The 18,300-nt window shown below is 64.6% G+C and overlaps 1 protein-coding gene across 2 annotated transcripts in view; it reads left to right on the top strand.

Annotated features, from left to right (window-relative positions):
* The window catches only part of RAI1 (retinoic acid induced 1), a 69,050-nt gene that overhangs the window by 49,164 nt on the left and 1,586 nt on the right, over window positions 1-18,300 (top strand). For both annotated transcript variants that reach the window (XM_084536209.1, XM_084536210.1), the window contains one exon: window positions 11,937-17,514. In XM_084536209.1, coding sequence (XP_084392335.1) covers window positions 11,953-17,514 — 5,562 coding nt within the window. In that variant the 5' untranslated portion in view covers window positions 11,937-11,952. The remainder of the gene's footprint in view (window positions 1-11,936; window positions 17,515-18,300) is intronic.

Below are 18,300 nucleotides of genomic sequence, written 5' to 3'. Positions count from 1 at the left end.
GCCTCATCCCCTGGGCACCACCTCGAGGAGAAAAACACCTCCTGGGAGGATTCGTCGCCGTTCCCCTGCTGTGGCTGCGGGTTTTACTCCTCGAGATGGGGGCGGAGGGAGGGGAAAACGCGTTGCATCCATCCCACCCAGCCCGAGCTGCGCGGCGGCGGCGGTGTCGTCGTCGGCGGGGGCTGTGCCGCCGGGGGTAGGCAGGGACTGCGATTTCCTCGGTTATTTTTGCCGGTGCTTATTTTTAGCGCCGCGGCTTAATACCTTGTGACAGTGCCCTGGGACGCCCCGCGCCTCCCCTCGAGCCAGGAGGTGGCCGGGGCACAGCCGCAAACGAGTCGCGGCCACGCGGGGGCTAACGAGGCACCGGCCCCTAACGGGGGTCCCGGGGGCTGAGGGGGGGGCTGCAGGGCTGGATCCGTGCACCAAATTTGTCAGGGAGGGATTCACAGCGGCCCCGTGAAGCTCCCTGGCAGGAGTCTGGGTTTTTTTTTAAGGCCTTTTCTGCTTTTTAAAAATATCGCCGTGGCAGTGAGTGGCCCCGGCTGCTCCCCAGGGGCTGTTTGCCAAGCAGGGCTGGGGGCGTTGGGATTTTCGGTGCACCAGGGGACGCCGGAGCTGCACTGGCCTGAAATTCCCCTCCTGGAGCTGGCGGCGCTGCCTTTTGGGACGGGTCGGGCAGTTCCCATGTGCTGGGTTTTGGGATCCCACTCCCGTTGGGACCCGTGAGGGTTTTTCCCTGGCAAAGCAGGGGCGGGCAGGAGAGGCGCGGGGATGCCAAGAAACCATCGGGACCCCCCAAAACCCACCCTTGATGGGGACAACGGGGCAGGCTGAGCCCTCCCAGCCCAGCCAGGGGGTCACCGGGACCCCGGCTGGGTTCTGGCCGTGGTGGTGGCAGGCGTCTGCTGGCGGCTCGAGCCCATTAGTAACGGATCTTTGTGGAATATCCCCCTCATTAAGGCGAGCTACCCTACGTGTCAAAGCCGCTTTATAAAGAAATTATACTCCGCTCCTTGCAGGCTGTGCATATGTAAATGGCGCCATACACAATCCCCTAATTGAGACATCATGGGGCCGCTCAGCCCGGGACCCGTGGGAATCCCAAACCTTGCGGGGAAGCCGCGGCGGGGGCAGCGGGGAGCCCGGGGGGCACCGGGGGACGCGTCCCTGCCACCCCCCGTGTCCGGCAGCCCCGTGTCCGTGCGGGGAGCGGGTGGGAGCCACGGAGATTTTTAGGGCATGGGAAATGCCCGGGGCATCGGGGTGAGGGGACGGGGGTTCTGCCCGCTGTGCCGGCTGGAGGGAGCGGGTGCGGGGAGCGCCGGCGAGTCCCCGAGCTTTCAATCAACGCCAGCTCACGCCAGACGGCTGCACAATTGGCCGTCTCGCTCATGGCAGCGTCCCCAAGCGTGGCTCCCAGCGGCCAGGAGGTTTTCATCCTGCTTCAGCCCAGCAGCAGTGGGACGGATCGGGGCTGGCTGTGGGGTCCCAGCCTCCCTCCTGCTCCCCGTGGCCGTGGTTGAGCCACAGGACGGTGCCACGGCTTGGGGATGGGAGCGATGCCACCGACGCACGGTTCTGCCACTGCTTGGCCACGTGGAGCCCCGTCACAGCGCCTCTGGATCCTCCACGTCCTCCACACCACTCCGTGTCTCACCCAGGGGAAAACCCCGCTTCTCCTCCCTGATTTCATCGGGACTTTGCCACCTTCTCTGCCCGGTGGAGGTCCTGGGTGTTCAGCTGCTCCTGCTCGTTCTTTTTTTACCTGAAGCTGTGCCTCTGGGGTTGAATCTGCCAGGTAACGCGCTCATTTTTTGCAAGCCTGGGTTGGGACGCTCCGGGATTTGGGAGAAGCTGGAGCAAGGGGCTGGAAAGCTGCGAGCCTCAGCATCTCAGCACTGGGTGGCCTCGGAGATCATCGCAGGACACCGAGGGACACCGAGAGACAGTGAGGGACACCAAGGGACATTGAGGGTCACCAAAGGACACCGAGGGACACCAAGGGACACGGCGCTCCCATGCGCAGTGCTGGCACCTGTGCCTTCTCTCCTTTCCAGCAAGGAGAGCTCCGCACACCCCCCTTTGGACCTTTCAGCCTCTTTTTCTCCAGCAGAGCCCCTCCAGCATCCCCAAACCCCAGGACATTAGCGGGGTCCGGGGCATCGGCGCATGTGGAGGGGAAACCAGCCCCTTGGGTGTTGTTTTTTTTTTTTTTTGGCACCGTGTTCCTAATCAGCACGACCCACCGGCACGGCGCCGCGGGCGCGCGGCTCGCTGCTATTTACGGCGCCCACTTGAGATACACCTGCGAGAGGGAAGAGCAGCGCCAGCAAGTCAATAACCCAGCAGCCCTCCAGCACGAAAACACCCGCGGGGGCGCGCCTGCGGAACGAGGAGAGATGCGGAGGTTTCAGGGAAAGGGAAAAAAAAAAGAAAAATCGGGATAAGAAACGCAATCTGGAGGCTGAGGGGGGAAGTCCCAGTTGTGCCCTGCTTTCCCGTGGGGATGCTGCCTGTGATTTTGGGGGGGACCCCATGGAAAGCCGTGCTGGGGTCTCGCCCGTGGCCCCGTGTGGGCAGAGGAGGCAGCCCCGGCCATCTCGCCGTGTTTACCACGCGCCACCGTTTGGCTCCTGCCTTTTTTCCCCCCCGCACCCTCCCCTCCCGCTGCTCTTTCCCCTCCTTTTCTGAAACATTATAAATCAAACGGCTTAAAATGTAAAGCATCAAAAATTCTAAAACCTTCATCTATTATTAACTGTGACAGTAAATTCCACCTCTGAATGTTTCGCATAGCAACTGTTACCAGGACTCTGCAGCCGGAGCTGATGTTCCAGCAACTTTCCACCGCGCCGCCTGCTCCAGCGGCACGGGGGGACACCGGGGCAGGGCCAGCCAGGCCCCGGGCTGGGAAACCCATGGAGAAACTCATCCCGGGTCTGGCAGACTCGTGGAGGAGCTTGGTGTGTGTGTGTCGGGCTGTGGGAGCTGTTGGAGGGGATTTGGGCACGGCACGGGGTGGGAACGGGACCTTGGTGGGTCCCTTGGTGAGTCCCCACTCCGTGATGGGCACAGAAATCCCCAAAGTGCATTGTTTTCACCAGCTCCACGCCAGCACACTGCAGAGGGCTGTAAATAATGAAGGATGGAGTGGAGGAGCTAAAACATGTGGACAAAGGGCTGGTTTTGTGCCGGAGGCCGTTTGCTTCTTATCGCCGCGCCGCTGCCGGTGGCTTTGCGCCTTTGGGTGGCGCTTCCCCTGCCCAGGCTGTGCCGTGGGGCTCCCTGCGGCCATCCCCGGGGCTTTCCTGGGGCGTGTGGCTATGGCACGGCACGGCACGACATGGCATGGCATGGCACAACATGGCACGGCATGACATGGCATGGCACAACGTGGTGTAGCACAGCATGGCACGGCATGGCACAGAACAGCACGGCATGGCACAGGGTGGCACGGCGCACCACGGCACACCACGGCGCACCACGGCACGCCACGGCACACCACCCCACCCCACCACCCCACCAGGACCAGGGGAGAACCACAACCCTTCCCCTTCCCCTTCACCATCACCCAGCTCTTTGTTCCGCCTCCCCCCACGGTCCCCTCTCCGGTATCGCCACGGGGAAGGTCTCAGCGCCCCCGGCACCCCCGGGGAAAGCCCCGGCGAGGCCGTGCCCCGTGCCCGGGTGCGGGTTTCCCCAGCTCGCCTCCTCCTCCTCCTCCTCCTCCTCCTCGGCTGCTCCGCGTTGCCACGAATCCCCCCGGCTGCCTCCGCGCCGCCGTGATTTATTCATTCATAAGGAGGGCAGCGCTGGCGGTGCGCGCGGCTCCGCCGCCTCCCCCCCCCCCTGCCTCCCCGGGGACAGGCAGCAATTTTCCTGCTCTGAAGAAGCTTGTGAAGGTTTGAGTGAATCTGGGAAGCAAATCTAATTGGCAACCTAGTAATTCCTCGGGGGGACATGTACTTTGGTCATATCTAAGTACATTCCAGCCAGTGTTTAAGACACACTGAATCCAAACTTGGACAGTAAAATACCAGCAGCTCTAAGCTCCTTATCTATTTCAGGCAGATTAACTCCTTAATCATCCCTTTTGGAAGTTCCCTGCCCCAAATTCCTCTCCCCTCCCCCTTCCGCCCCCCCCTCTTTTTTTTTTTTTTTTTTTTTTTTTCCAGCAGGAACAAAAGGAACAGGCAGATTTTGCAGGGTGCTAAAGGTTAGGGTCTCGCCCGAGATGATTGACAGAGTCAATAATAGGGAAATAGAAGAAGGCCCTTTGAAATCTGCTTTCCTGGTTAACCTGCCCGCGTATTTGTCTTCGGGATTTGGAGACGGGGAATGTGTAATACCGAAATAATTTATCACGCGACATCAAACGTCGATTTATTCTTTTTTTTTTTTTTTTTTTTTCTCCCCTTTTCTCCCTTTTTTTTTTGTCCCCTGGCTCCCTGCTCAGCACCCTGTAGAAGGGGTGAAGCCAGCGGGGCCACCCTCCTGGCACCCTGGGGGGACCCTGGGCAGGACCATGGGGTCTCCAGCTCCTTCAGCCCCTTCTCCCCCCTCCAAGACAAGGCAAAAGACAGCGGGGCTGGGAACGGGGGGACACAACCAGAACTGGTCCCCATCACCTGGGAACGGGGCCACCAAGAGCCACCGTGGCCGGGCTGCAGCAGGAGGTGGCCAAATCCTGCACGCAGCGAGCAGGAGCGGGGATTTCAGCCCGTGGCCTTGCCATAATAATAGGGAAGGGGGTTTGAGCAGGGCCAGGCGGCGGCTAAAATTGATTGAAATAAGGCGGAAAGGACACAGAGGGGAAATGGAGAGCGTTCAGAGGTAAATCCATTTATGCCCAAAGGGCGATGGTATAACAGCGAGCAATAAATACGCTCGGGGGTGGCCTGCTCGCCTGCTGGGGAAGATTTAAGAGCACGTTTTTGAAGGGTGGACGTGAGCCCTGCCAGCACCGGGGGGTGGCGGCACCCGTGGGTGCGCGTCTGGTGCCAGGGGGTGGGTGCTGGGGGCAGGTCTTTGCCCAGCGTGCTGCAGCCCAGCACCTGCTGGCTTTGCAGAAGGTTTTTTCCTGAAGGGTTTTCCTGCAGAAGGTTTTGCCCTGGCACGGAGCTGTTTTTGCTCCTGGCTTATAGGGAAAATGAGGCACGGGGCAGGGAGGGGACTCGCCCGGGGGTCTGTCCCCCAGGAGGGGCGAGGTTGCACCTTCCAGTTGGGTTTTGGGGTCTTGTGGCTACTGAAGGCTGGGGGATGCTCCAGGGGTGAAGGTGGTTGTGGTTACCCCAAAAAATCTGGGCAGTAGGGTCAGGTAAAGGGTCACCAGTTAATAGGGTCACCAAAATAAATGGGGTGGGACGGGGACAGCACCCGTGGCAGAGGGGAGACCAGGCAGGAGCTGAGCCTGGGGGGCAAGGATGTGCCGCGCGTTTTGGTGCTGGTGGCCCTATAAATTACGAGACCGGTTAATTATTAGTGGGATCAAAGTGAGCCGGCCCGATAGCAGGCTGGAAGGAAGGAAGGGACGGAGGAAGGAAAAAAGGAAGGAAAAAAGGAAGGAAAAAAGGCAGGAAGATCCCAATGAGTGAAAATGAGTGAAGAGGAAAAGCAGAAGCGTGCCGGATGCCGGGACACGCCGCCGCCAGCCCGCATGGGTCATTTATTTGGGGTCTGGAAGGTTGCAGAAGGGCACTGCGGCGGTGGGCGACCTCCCCTGCCGTGTTTTCCCCCCCGTGGGCTGTGCTGGGGGGGCCACGCTGGGTGTGCAGCCCCCGGCAGGGCTCCTTTTGGCCGTGTCCTTGCTTTTGTCTGCCCGCCGCGGGAGCTCGGGGCAGGTTCTGCAGCGAGATTTAGGTGGGGAGGCTGGGCGAGCCGAGTCCCTCTTTAACCTCGGTCATATTTCCTGCGCGATGATCGACTTGTTTGCCTCTCTCCCGTGAGCGCCTCAAGGTTGATGTCAATCCAGTTGTTGGGGGAAGCGAGGAACACGCGGCTCTGAATCCTGCTCTGGTGCGCGCTCGCCTGCAGGAGGGAGGCTTTGCCCAGGGAAGCTCAGGTTGAGCATCTGCTTTGCAGCGCGGCTCCTGGCTGCTTGTTATTTTTATTTTTATTTATTTTATTTATTTTTTTTTAATCCCCTTCTTTTCCCCAAAACCCTTCCTTGCCAGCTGGCGTTTTGCAGAGGCAAGGAGAGACAACGGCGACTCGCTCCGGGTTGCCGAGCCTCCCTCCGGCTGCAGGGATAAACCCGTGGAAAAAAAAAAAATAAAAATAATAAAAAAAAAATAAAAATAAAGGAAAAGGGACAGGAAGAGGAGATGGAGGAAGCTGGGGGCAGGGGCCGAGCCGGATTTCCAGGCGAGGGGCTGAGGCTGGGGAGGCCGCGGGCTTCCCCTGGCAGGCGGTGGAGGAGCGGAGGCCAGCAGAAACGTTGAGTCATGAGCGCAGGCGATGTTTTCCCGAGCAAAATTCCTCGCTGGGGAGGAGCAGAGCAAGGCAGGAGGGGGGCTGGGGGGGGTGGGGGGGAATGGAAAGGATCAAGGGCTTCGTGCTCCAAACGGGGCAGCGCGCGGTGGCGAAGGCGCTGCCCCAGCGCGGTGGGAATTCCCTGGGTGGCCCCCATCTCTCCAAACCGACCCCTCCAAAAATAATAAAAAAAAATTAAAAAGGGAGGATCTTGGAGGGGTTGGAGAGGGGAGGGGGGGACCTGCCCGGGGAATTCCCCAGCAGCCGGATGGGAGGAGCAGCTGGTCCGGGGTGTGTGTGTGTGTGTGTGTGTGTGTATGGGGGGGGGCTGCGCACCCCATCCCTCCTCCTGGCTGCCCGCAATCCGCCCACCCCCGCGCACGGGGCGGCGCAGCCCCAGCTCCATTTATCATCATCTGCGGGCAAGTGGAGTGTGCAGGGAGCAGCTGCTCCGCTCGGCTGCGCAACGGGGGGGCCGCGCTGTTTGGGGAGGGGGGGAGGAGGAAAGAGCCAGGGGCTGGGGTCTGCCCTCTGCATCCCCCGCATCGCGGGTACCCCGGGTTGTGGGGCGCGTTGGAGAGGGGCGTTGGGGAAGGGGTGTGATGGAGGGGGGGTGTTGGGGAGGGTTAAAAAGGGGGGGCATTAATGGGGTGCGCTGGAGAGGGGGGGCATTAATGGGGTGTGTTGGGGAGGGGGGGCATTGAAGGGGGGCACTGAGGAGGTGCATTAATGGGGGGCACTGGAAATGGGGTGCATTGAAGGGGGGCACTGAGAGGGGGTGCATTAATGGGGGGCATTGGAAATGGGGTACATGGAAGGGGGGCACTAAGAGGGGGTGCATTAATGGGGTGCGCTGGAGAGGGGGGCATTAATGGGGAGCACTGGAAATGGGGTGCATTGATGGGGGGCACTGAGAGGGGGTGCATTAATGGGATGTGCTGAAGAGGGGGGCATTAATGGGGTCATTGGAGAGAGGGGGTGTTATTGGGGTGTGCTGGGCACAAGGTGCGTTGAAGGGTTGCGTTTGGGAGGGGGCATAAAGGGGTGCAGTGCAAAAAGGGTGCGTGGAGGGGTACGGTGGGGAGGGTGCCTTAATGGGGTGTTGCAGAGTTAATGGGGTACGTGGGGGTGAGGGTGCGTTAAGGGGTGCATTGGGCAGAGAATTCACGGGGTGCCCTGGAGAGGAGGCACCCAAAAGGGGTGCCCGACCCCCGGAGAGACGGGCACCGTCCCCTTGTGCTGTGGGGGCACCATTTGGGGCCAAAGGGGGATGAAGCATGGGGGCAGCCCCCAAAAGGCCCGGATACTTTGATCCTGGCTCCGGGGAAGCCCCAGGGATCCCTCGGGTCCCTCTGGGTGTCGTGTTCCCGGGGGTGTCCGTCTGTCCCCCCGGCTCCTCGGGGCCGTTTCTCAGATCCCGCTGTCCCCCCCATCCCCATCCCCTTCCTTTCCCTCTCTCCCCCTTTTTCTCTCCTCCCTTAATAATAAAATTATACGAAGCAGTTTGCGGTGTGGCAGCCTGCCAGGAAGTGTTTCTTTAAACTCCACCAGCTCACAATTAAGCAAATCCGGGGCTGACACTCCTCGATAGGCGCTTTTCTCCCCCCTGAGAGCTGCGGGGGGGGGGGGCCAGGGTTGGGACCAGTGACTGCTGCCCCCCCCCCAAAAAAAAAAATCCAGGGCTTGTGGGGGGGTTCTGGTGCATGGCAAGGGGGGTTTCGTGGCAGGGATTTGGGAGGAGGGAGCGGGGAGGGCTGTGGAGCAGGGGGGGGTCCGCGGTGATGGTGCTGCTGCTGGTGCAGAGCGCGCCGCTATTTTTAGTCGGCGAGTCCTTGGCGGTGGCGCATCAGGAAAAGCCTGAGAAACGGCCTGCCCGGGAGCACGGCCCCAGCCCCGCGCTGGATGAGGCCCCGCGGGGAGAGCAGCAGCTGGGAAACGGGGCTGGGGGTTAAGGGAGGGGGTCCCCAGGGCGATAGGGTGGGGGTCTGGGCGCTTACCCAGCTCCCGGGCTGCGTTTGGAGAGCTCCGGATCCGGCCCTTGGTGCTGCAGCGCTGCCTTGTCCCTGCCAGCCATGGGGGAGGAAAGGAGAAGGAAGGAGAAGGAAGGAGGGAAGGGGGAGGAAAATCCAGCCAAGCCCAGGCAACGCATCGCAAAGCCGAGCGGGAGGCAGGCTGCGAGGCGGGTGGGCACCTGCAGTGGCCGGGGGGGGCACGGCGCTGTGCCCTGCTGCTGGCACCGGGGCAGCTCCGGGCACCAGTGCGTGGCCCCAGGTCATGCACCAGCCCCGGGAGGTCCCCCGGGTCCTGCGTGTCCCCAGAGGGTGACAGCAGGGCTGTGCTGGGGGCTGTGGGGCCGTGCGGGGTGTCCACGGGGGCCACCTCTCCAAGGGGACCGAGGGGATGGGATGCTGAGGGTGGCCGTAGCCCGATGCGAGCGTGGCTCCTTGTGTGGCAGGACAGGGTCGTGCTGGCTCTGGGCACCGTGGTGTCCCCACGTCACCGTCTCCGACAGACGGAGCCCCTTTTGGGGTCACCCACGGAGCCCCCCGTGTCGATTCCCATCCCAGGGCTGTGGCAGGGGGGGGCCTCGTGCGCGCAGCCCCAGGGCCGCGGCCGCTTCCTCCTCCCCCTCCTGGAAAGGGACTTAACCTTGCTGCTGTCGACAGCTTGATTTGATGCCATTAAAGCGTTTGCTCGGAAACAGCCTCCATCAGGAGGCAACATCTGTTCGGTCCCTCCGCCAGCAGAGCTGCGGCACAGCCCAGGGCAGAGCTGCTCCTCGGGCAGGGCTGGGTGCTGCTGGCAGGGAGGGTGTCCCCCCCCTTGGGCTCAGCACCTTGCTCGGAGCGGGTTTTCATCCCATTTCGGATGGAGAAGCCACCGGCCGCCCCCATCCGCACCTCCTGCCTGGCTGGCCTCATCCAGCCCCTGATATTTCGGCCCCCAAAAGGAGCTCCCTGAGGGCGCAGGGTGAGCCCAGACCGTGCCACGCGCGGGGACGTGACCGAGGCTGGTGGTGCCCAGCTGGGTGTTGGTGTGCGGGCACGGCCGTGGCCCGATCCTGCCCCGGGGGCTTCCACGCATGCACACCCTGCAATTTGCACGCCCTGCACGTGTGCACACCCCACACACGTGCAGGCTCCCCCCACGCCTCCAGCCCTTGCACACCCACCGTGCCCCCTGCGTGCGTCCCCCCCGTGCGCGGCACGTCCCCTCGCGCCGGGTGCTTTTTTGCTCAGCTTGGCATTGCCCCAGCTGTTTTGTGGAAAGTAATAATGATTAATAATAAAAGAGAAAGAAAGGAGGGAGAAAGCACCCCTTAAAGCAACAGACCGGGATTTTTTCTCGAGCCGATCCCATTTTTCAAACCTGCTTCCACGTGGAGCTGTAGGGGCCCTTTTCTCCCTTTAATTTTCTCGCCGCCGCTCCGGGCTGCCCCAGAGGCCTGGCTTTGATTTTGCTCCCTTTGTTCTCGCAGCCCCCGCACCCCCCCCCCACCTCCCCCCAGCCTCCCGAGCAGGACGGGGCAGCCCCCACACCACTTCGGCACGAGGGGCGTTAGCAGCGGGCTGGCCGGATTTTAATTGACCTGTCTTTTTCCCCGAGATGTACGCCTTAACCGCATCCAGCTGCCCGTGTGGCCTGCGAGATGAAACTGCAGGATTTAGGGGAAACGCAGAAAAAGACCAAAAAGGGGCTGTGGGGGGAGGATGTGGACACAGGATCGTGGTTTTGGGGTGCTGGGCTGGTGCAGGCAGCACCGAGATGTGCTTCAAGGGTGCTGTAGTGTCAGTGGGGTGAGAGGCAGGGCATCCTTGAGAGGGTGGCCCCTAGGAGCTGGCGGCCTCCCCTCATTAAACTCATCACCTTAACGAAGCTGGAGGGGACGGCGTGGGTTGCGTGGGGGTCACCGCTGCGGCACGGCCGAGGGAGAGGCATCAGGAAAGTCACCAACGGGGTGCAGAAGGGGGGGACCCCACGTCTCCAACGCGCTATGGACGGGCAGGATGCGTCCCCAGTGCCACCCAGCCCTCCGGTAGCGCACGGGGTCCCTCCCCTCAAGCTGCCTCCGAGATCAAACCAGTGACCCAGGTGCTTCCCCGCACCGAGCGCGAGCAGGGAGAGGAAATGGGGACATTTAATGACGACTGCGCCGAGGCGCTCGGCTAATAGACGTCTGCTGGCGGGAGCAGACAGCTTCCAGATGGTATCGCACCGATGCAGGGGTTATTGGCTGGGGACGGGGGACGGGGGGGCTGCGGGAGGCGGCAGCAGGCACAGACGGGCAGACCCAGGAAGTTGAAATGACTTTTTTTTTTGCAGCAGCAGCAGCAGAGCCCGCGCTTCTGTCCCTCCGCGCTGCTGCCTCCAGTAATGATGGCAATAATTAAAAATAGTGGCAATAAGCAGGGTGTTCGGAGGGGCTCGCGGGATCCTGGCGTCCCCGGGGAGGGCACGCAAGGAGGGGTTACTGGTTAAGTGATTTCCAGAGCGAGGAGCAGCGGGTGCATGAAATGGAGCACAAGGGGACCCCAGCACAGCGTGGTGGGGTCATGGCATGCTGCGGGCCGGGCAGAGCAGTGGAGGAATCACCCTGCAACGCTGGGGCAGGCGGCAGGGATGGGAGAGGCTGCCACCAGCATCAGCAGGGCAAGAGGAGGCAGCAGGGCCCCAGACGTCCCCCAGGTCACAGGCGCGGTGCTGCGGAGCGGGGCGATGCAGGGAGAGACGCCGGGAGCTGCTGCAGGGCGAGGCGAGGCGATGTGATGTGAGGCGACGCGGGGCGATGCGATGCAGGGCGGTGGGAGGTGGTGCAAAGCCAGCTGCTGCGATGCAGGGCGGTGAGATGCGAGGTGATGAGATGCGGTGCAGGGCGATGCAAGGCAAGGCGAGGTGGTGCAGGGCGATGCAGGGCGATGCAAATTGGTGCAAGGCAAGGCAACGTGGTGCAGGGTGATGCACAACAATGCAAGGCAGGGCGAGGTGATGCACGGTGATGCAATGCGAGGTGACGAGGTGTGATGCAAAGCAATGCAAAGCGAGGCAATGCAGGGCGATGCATGGCAAGGTGATGAGATGCGATGCAAAGAGGCGCAAGGCAAGGCGAGGAGGCGCACGGTGCTGCAAAGCGGTGCAAGGCGAGGCGATGCAGAGCAAAGCAATGCGAGGTGCTGCGCCACTGCAAAGCAATGCAACGCGAGGCGAGGCGATGCACGGCCGTGCAAGGCGAGGCAGTGCAGGGCGACGCGGTGCAGGGTGAGGCGAGGCGAGGCGATGCAGCGCCAGGTGCCACGATCCGGGGCCACGCGAGGTGACGCAGTGCCAGCGAGGCGCTGCCCCGGCAGGCGCGGCGATGCCCGCGGTGCCCCCTGCGCGCGCGGCCGTGCTCCCCGGGCCCGCAGCGGCGGCAGCGGCGGCGGCGGCGGTGCTTCATTTGAATTCTCGCCTCTCTCTCTTCGCAGATAACAAGCCCGCGCCATGCAGTCCTTTCGAGAAAGGTGTGGTTTCCATGGCAACCAGCAGAGCTACCAGCCGACTTCACAAGATACATCACGCCTGGAGAATTACAGGCATCAAAGTCAGGCAGGGCCGAACTGCGAGCGGCAGAGGCTGGTGGCGAAGGAGTACTACAGTCAGCAGCAACTGCCGTACTCGGGCTACGAGAACAGCGCCGTGGAGAAATACCACCGGGGAAACAAGCAATTAGCGGGGCAGCAGCTGCAAGGCAGGCCGGCCTTTTCCAATTACGCCGTGCAGGAGAACAGCCCCTACCCGGCCCGCTATTCGGGGGACGAGGGCCTGCAGGCGTGGGGCAGCCAGGCGCAGGCGCTGCCCGGCGGGGTGGCCAAGTATGAGGACAGCCTGATGAAGAAGACGGCGGCGCCGGCGGGCGGGCGGCCCTACCACGAGCCGGCGGCGGCGACCCCGCTGCCCTTCCGGACTCACTTCCAGCAGCAGCAGCAGCAGCAGCCGCCCGCGCTCCCCTACCCCAAGCTGCAGCGGCAGAAGCTGCCCAACGACGTCTCCTCGCCCATGCCCTTCCCGCAGAGCCCCCATTTCGGGCAGCACTCGCAGTCCTTCCCCGCCTCCTCCACCTACTCCTCGGTGCCGGGGGGCAGCCAGCCGGCGCACTCCTACAAGAGCTGCACGGCCCCTTCGGGGCAGCCGCCACTGGAGCGGCCCCTGGGCAGCGCCGCCAGCCTGGCCCCCGGCCCCCGCGTGCCCAACCTGCACGGCTACCAGCCCAACCGCATCGGCTACGAGCAGCCCCCGCAGCCCCCGCCGCAGCCCCCGCAGCCCCCGCCGCCGCCGCCGCAGCCCCCGCAGCCTCCCCAGCCCCAACCTCAGCCCTTGCAGGGGAGGCATCACGCCCCGGAGACCCTCCACTACCAAAACCTGGCCAAGTACCAGCATTACAACCAGCCGGGGCAGACCTACTGCCAGGGCGACGCGCCGCCCGTCCGGACGCCGGAGCAGTACTACCAAACCTTCAGCCCCAGCGCCAGCCACTCGCCGGCACGCTCCGTCGGCCGGTCGCCGTCCTACAGCTCCACGCCGTCCCCGCTGATGCCCAACCTGGAGAATTTCCAGTACAGCCAGCAGCCGCTGAACGCCGGCGCCTTCCCAGCCGGCATCGCCGACCACAGCCATTTCATGCCGCTGCTGAACCCTTCTCCCACCGACGGGACGAGCCCGGATGCTCAATCTGGGAACTGCAAGAACCTGCCGAAGGAGAAGCTGCCCGAAAACCTGCTGTCGGACCTGAGCCTGCAGAGCCTGACGGCGCTCACCTCCCAGGTGGAGAACATCTCCAACACCGTCCAGCAGCTGCTGCTCTCCAAATCGGCCGTGCCCCAGAAAAAAGGCATCAAGACCCCGGCGAGGACCCCCGAGCAGCTCAAGGGGCAGCACTGCAGCCCCGAGAGCAGCACGTACTCCGCGGAGCAGGTGGGGACGCCGCTGTCCGACCCGCTCAGCACCCCGCAGTCCGTCCACGCCGAGACGCAGGACGCCGACTATCTCAGCGGCTCGGAGGACCAGCTGGAGAGGAGCTTCCTGTACTGCAACCAGAACCGCAGCCCTGCCCGCGTCAACAGCAACTCCAAGGCGAAGCCCGAGTCCGTGTCCACCTGCTCCGTGACCTCCCCGGATGATATGTCCACCAAATCGGACGACTCCTTCCAGAGCATCCACGCCAGCCTGCCCCTGGAGACCTTCACCAAGTACGTGACCAACGAGCGGGACTGTCCCCGGCTGCTCCTCAGCGCGCTGTCCCAGGAGGAGCTGGCCTCCGAGATCATCGTCCTGCAGGACGCCATCAGCGAGAAGGGGGACAAAGCCTGGGCCAACTCGCCCATGTTGAGCAAGGAGGCCACCAAGTCCCCCTTCCAGCTGGAGAACCACCGGCCGTGCCTGGATTCCATGGTGAAGGGCGCGTGGCCCAGCCAGGGCGACTCCAGCACCCTCACCGAGCCCCTCAAGCTGGACAAGGCTTCGGGGGGCAGCGCGGGGAAGGACTTTGGGGAGGAGGTGTACGAGGGTCCCCAGGTGGAGTTCACGGCCACCGAGACCAAGGACTCACTCAAGGATGCGGCCCCGCTGGCCTTCAATTCCAAGCCCAGCATCCCAGCCGCCACTTCCAGCGCGGGGGCCTCCAGCTTCAGCTGCTACTCGAACACCACGGCCAACTCGGTGGACTCCGAAAACGCCATGGAGCACTTTGAGTGGCCGGAGGAGAGCCTGGGCGAGGCGTGCCTCAGGTGGAAGGAGCTGGGCTCGGGCCTGCAAGCCTCCGACCTCCCCAAGGGCTTGTTCCCCAGCAAAATGGTGGGGTCCTGCAAGGAGAAAAAAAATGCCTGCAGCTTGGATCTGTGCGACGGCGAGCAGCCGGCCAAGAGCGAGCCGGCCCGGGACTTTGCCCAGCAGGCGATGGAGGAGGAAGAGGAGGAGACGCTGACCTACGACGAGGCCACGAAGGCAGACAGCGAGAGGTGGCTGCAGGACACCCGGCACTGCTGCTCGGCCGGGGACTTTGGCGAGATCCCCATGATCTCGTCGCCGGAGCTGAAGGAGTCGGACCTGGAGGCGGAGGAGTACTCCTCGCTCTGCGAGCTGGCGGGCGCGGAGCAGAAGCCGGTGCCCTACGACGCCTCGCCGCCCAAGCCCCCGGAGATGCCCGCCGTGCTGTCCGCCAGCGAGGTGCCCGTGTCCGCCGAGGAGACCGTCAGCACGGTGGAGAAGGAGGGCTCGGCGCCCTCGGCGCGCCTCTCCGGCCAGTCCGTCATCCTGCTGGGCCCCGCGGTGGGCACGGAGACCAAGGTGAAGAGCTGGTTCAAGTCCTCCCTGCCCCACATCCAGCCCGAGGAGAGCGGCGGAGGGGAGAAACCTCACCCGGAGGGGGCGGATGCCGAACCCTTGAAGAAGCAGCTGGTGCCTGAAACCGTGCTGGGGAAGACGGAGCCTGTCTCGCGGGGCAAGAGCCTCCGCAACAAGAGGGTGCACTGCCGGCTGCCGGAGGGGGACGGTGCCGGCGGCGCGGTGCCGAGCCCCTTCGATGAGCTGCCGGTGGCGTGCGTCAGGCCGGACGGGCAGGTGGAGATGCCGAGCAAGAACGCCCACAGCCAGACGCCCAGGTTTGCAGCGGAGGGCTTGCCGGCACGCATGTGCACCCGCTCCTTCACCGCCCTCGCCGAGCCCCGCACCCCGGCCCCGCTGGAGGGGCTGAAGGTGCCGGTGCACCAGGAGAAGCTGGGGAAGAAGCCGGCCTGTGGGGTGAAGCAGAGGGTGGCTTTCAAAGCCAGGAAGCGCAGCGGCCGGCCGTCTCCTAAAGTGGTCCAAAACGCCAGCGGCGATGCCACCCTCCTGGTGCCCAGCTTGGTGCCCGCCGAGGAGGCAGCGGGGCCGACGCCGCCGGAGGGGGACGCGGCGGATGCGGGGGAGAGGGACCAGCGGTCGATGATCCTGCGCTCCCGGACGAAGACGCAGGAGGTTTTCTACACCAAGAGGCGGCGGGGAAAGCGGGCGGCGGAGGTGCGGCTGAAGAACTGCAAGGCACCCAAAAAACTCATCTCCAACAACCACCTCCCGCCCGCCTTCAAGCTGGCCCCTCCGGGCAGCCCCCACAAGGAGGGCAAGGTGGGAGCCCGGATGAAGCTGCCCAAAACGGGGCCGGGAGTGGGCGGCAAGATGTCCGAGCGGCCCCTGCACTCGCTGAAGAGGAAATCCACCTTCATCTCCCCCATCCCCGCCAAGAAGAGGAACCTGGTTCTGCGGAGCAACAGCGGCGGCATGAAGGAGGAGAAGCCCGAGGGTCCCCCCAGCCTCTTCAAGAAGATGCCCGTGGCCAAGAAGGTGAAAGCCAAGCTGCCCCCCAAGAGCCCCGGGGAAGCCGTCCCGAAACCCCCCCCGCCAAAGGAGGCCCCCGACGTCTGCATCAAGATCACCTCCCGGGCGGCCTTCCAGGAGGCCACCAAGACCAAAGTGCTGCCTCCCCGCAAGGGCCGCGGCCTCAAGCTGGAGGCCATCGTGCAGAAAATCACCTCGCCCAACCTGAAGAAGTTCGCCTGCAAGCCGGCAGCCACGGCGGCGGCGACGGCGGCGGCGGCGGCGACGGCGGCGGCCACCTACGGCACCTCCCTGAGCCCGGCGGGGGCGGAACGGGAGCGGGCGGTGAAGCACGGCGGCGTGGCCCCGGCGGTGGGCGACGCGCGGCTGCCCAAACCGGCGGCGGCGCAGAAAGCACCCGCGGCGCCGTCGGCCGAGCAGTTCTGCCGAAACGCCCACGGCAGAGCGCTGAAGGGGAAGCCGGGCAGCGGGAAGAAACTCGCCGCCGACGGCTTCCAGGGCGAGACGTGCGTGCCGGCCGTGGTGGCGGCGCAGCCCGGCTCGGCGGTGGTGGCCAAGAACGCGGCGCTGCTGCCCAAGAAGAGGAACCGCAAGGGCAAAGCGGCAGCGCTGGGCATGGCCAAGGCGCCCCTGGGCCCCGCGCTGCCGCTGCCGCCGCCCCGCGAGCGGGCGGCCGGGCCGGGAGGCGGGGACGAGGGCAAGAAACCAAAGAGCGAGGAGAAGGAGGCGGGGGGCGGCGAGGGCCCCGAGGGGCGTTCGGCGGGCGGGCCGGCGCGTGGGCCGAAGGCGCGGGCCAACCACGCCAACTACAACGGCTACTCCAAGCGGCAGCGGAAGCGCCTGGCCCACGGCAAGGCCAAGGCGGTGCCGTCGCGGTGCAAGAGCCGGGGCAAGCGGCGGCGGCAAGCCCAGCAAGCGCCGCTGCTGCACCCCGCCGAGCCCGAGATCCGCCTCAAGTACATCTCCTGCAAACGGCTGCGGGCCGACAGCCGGGCTCCCCCCTTCGCGCCCTACGTCCGCGTGGAGCGGCGCGGCGACTTCACCACCGCCTGCACCGTGGTCAACTCGCCCGGCGACGAGGCCCGGCTGCAGCGGGGGCCCGCCGGCACGGCGCCGCGGCCGCGGGCGGCTCTGCCCGCCTCGTCCACCATGCACATGGGGCCCGTGGTGTCGAAGGCGCTGAGCGCCGCCTGCCTGGTGTGCTGCCTGTGCCGCAACCCCGCCAACTACAAGGACCTGGGGGACCTGTGCGGGCCCTACTACCCCGAGGACTGCCTGCCCAAGAAGAAGTCGCGGCTGAAGGAGAAGGCGCGGGCGGAGGGCGAGGAGGCCGGCGCGGCGGAGCGGGGGCCGAAAGGGACGGAGAGCAGCTGGGCGGCCGGTGGCAAGCCGCCGAGGCCGGAGGGTGCCGCCGAGGCTGCCAAGCAGAGCTCGCTCCGCTCCAGCCCCCGGGGCATGTTTCGCAGGCTACAGAGCTGCTACTGCTGTGACGAGAGGACAGAGGGCGAGGAGGCGGCCGAAAAGCCCCGGAGGCACGAATGTAACAAAGCCGAGTCCCCGCCGCAGGAGCCGGGGGCGGGCGACACGCAGGAGCACTGGCTGCACGAGGCCTGTGCCATATGGACCGCTGGGGTTTTCCTGGTGGCGGGGAAGCTCTACGGGCTGCAGGAGGCCGTCAAGGCGGCTGCCGACGTGGTAAGAGCTCAGCCACCCACCCGGCACGGCACCCCGGGGTGGCGGGGCGAGCCCTCCCACCCGTAGCGGGGAGGCCGTGGGGGGAACGGAGGGGATGGAAGGCGTCAGCTCCTCCAAACGGGCACGGCCGGAGCAAACGGAGTCACCAACCCCATTTTTGGCCCACCCCAAGACGGTGGCGGCCGAGCCGGCCCCGTGTGGCAGAGAGAAGTTGGTCCCGGAGCTGGGTACTGCCCGTATGCCCCCTGCCCGTCCTCCTGGTCCCCAAAAGGGCCTGGGGCTCAGCCCTGTTGAGTTTTTTGCTGCTCTCCCCATGGGCTCGGCCGTGGCGCAGTTAGGAAGGATGAAGCAGAGGAGCCCCGGGGCTCGCTGTGCTGGGTGCTCTGAGCTGGCTGCAGGGCTCGGGGTGTCCCCAGACAACAGGGAGAAGCAGAACCAGCCTTTCCCATCGCGTTTTGTAGGGTTTTTGGAGCAAACCGAGGGCTAACGGCGTGTTAGTGCCCGGGAGCAGGGGAATCCCCCAGGACACACGGCTGCAGCGGGGGCAAAATTAGTAGGGCTGGTCAGCAAGCTGCCGGGCATTACAAGCCATCCTGGGAGACCGGGGCTGGCGTTGGGATGCGATGAACCCGGCTGGCTTCCCGGGAGATTCGTGCTGCTGCCTCCCTGATAAGGCCTAAAATCCTCCTTTTTAGCCTTAGAAGTGGTTTTGTGCTGTCACGCCGTGCGGCGGCTCAGGGAGGGTCGGACACGGCCCTGCCCCACTCCTTGTCCAGTCCGTGAGGA

This window comes from Aythya ferina, assembly GCF_964211825.1.
Source record: "Aythya ferina genome assembly, chromosome: 15".
Classification (NCBI taxonomy): Eukaryota; Metazoa; Chordata; class Aves; order Anseriformes; family Anatidae; genus Aythya; species Aythya ferina.
This window is presented reverse-complemented; position numbering and strand designations above follow the sequence as displayed.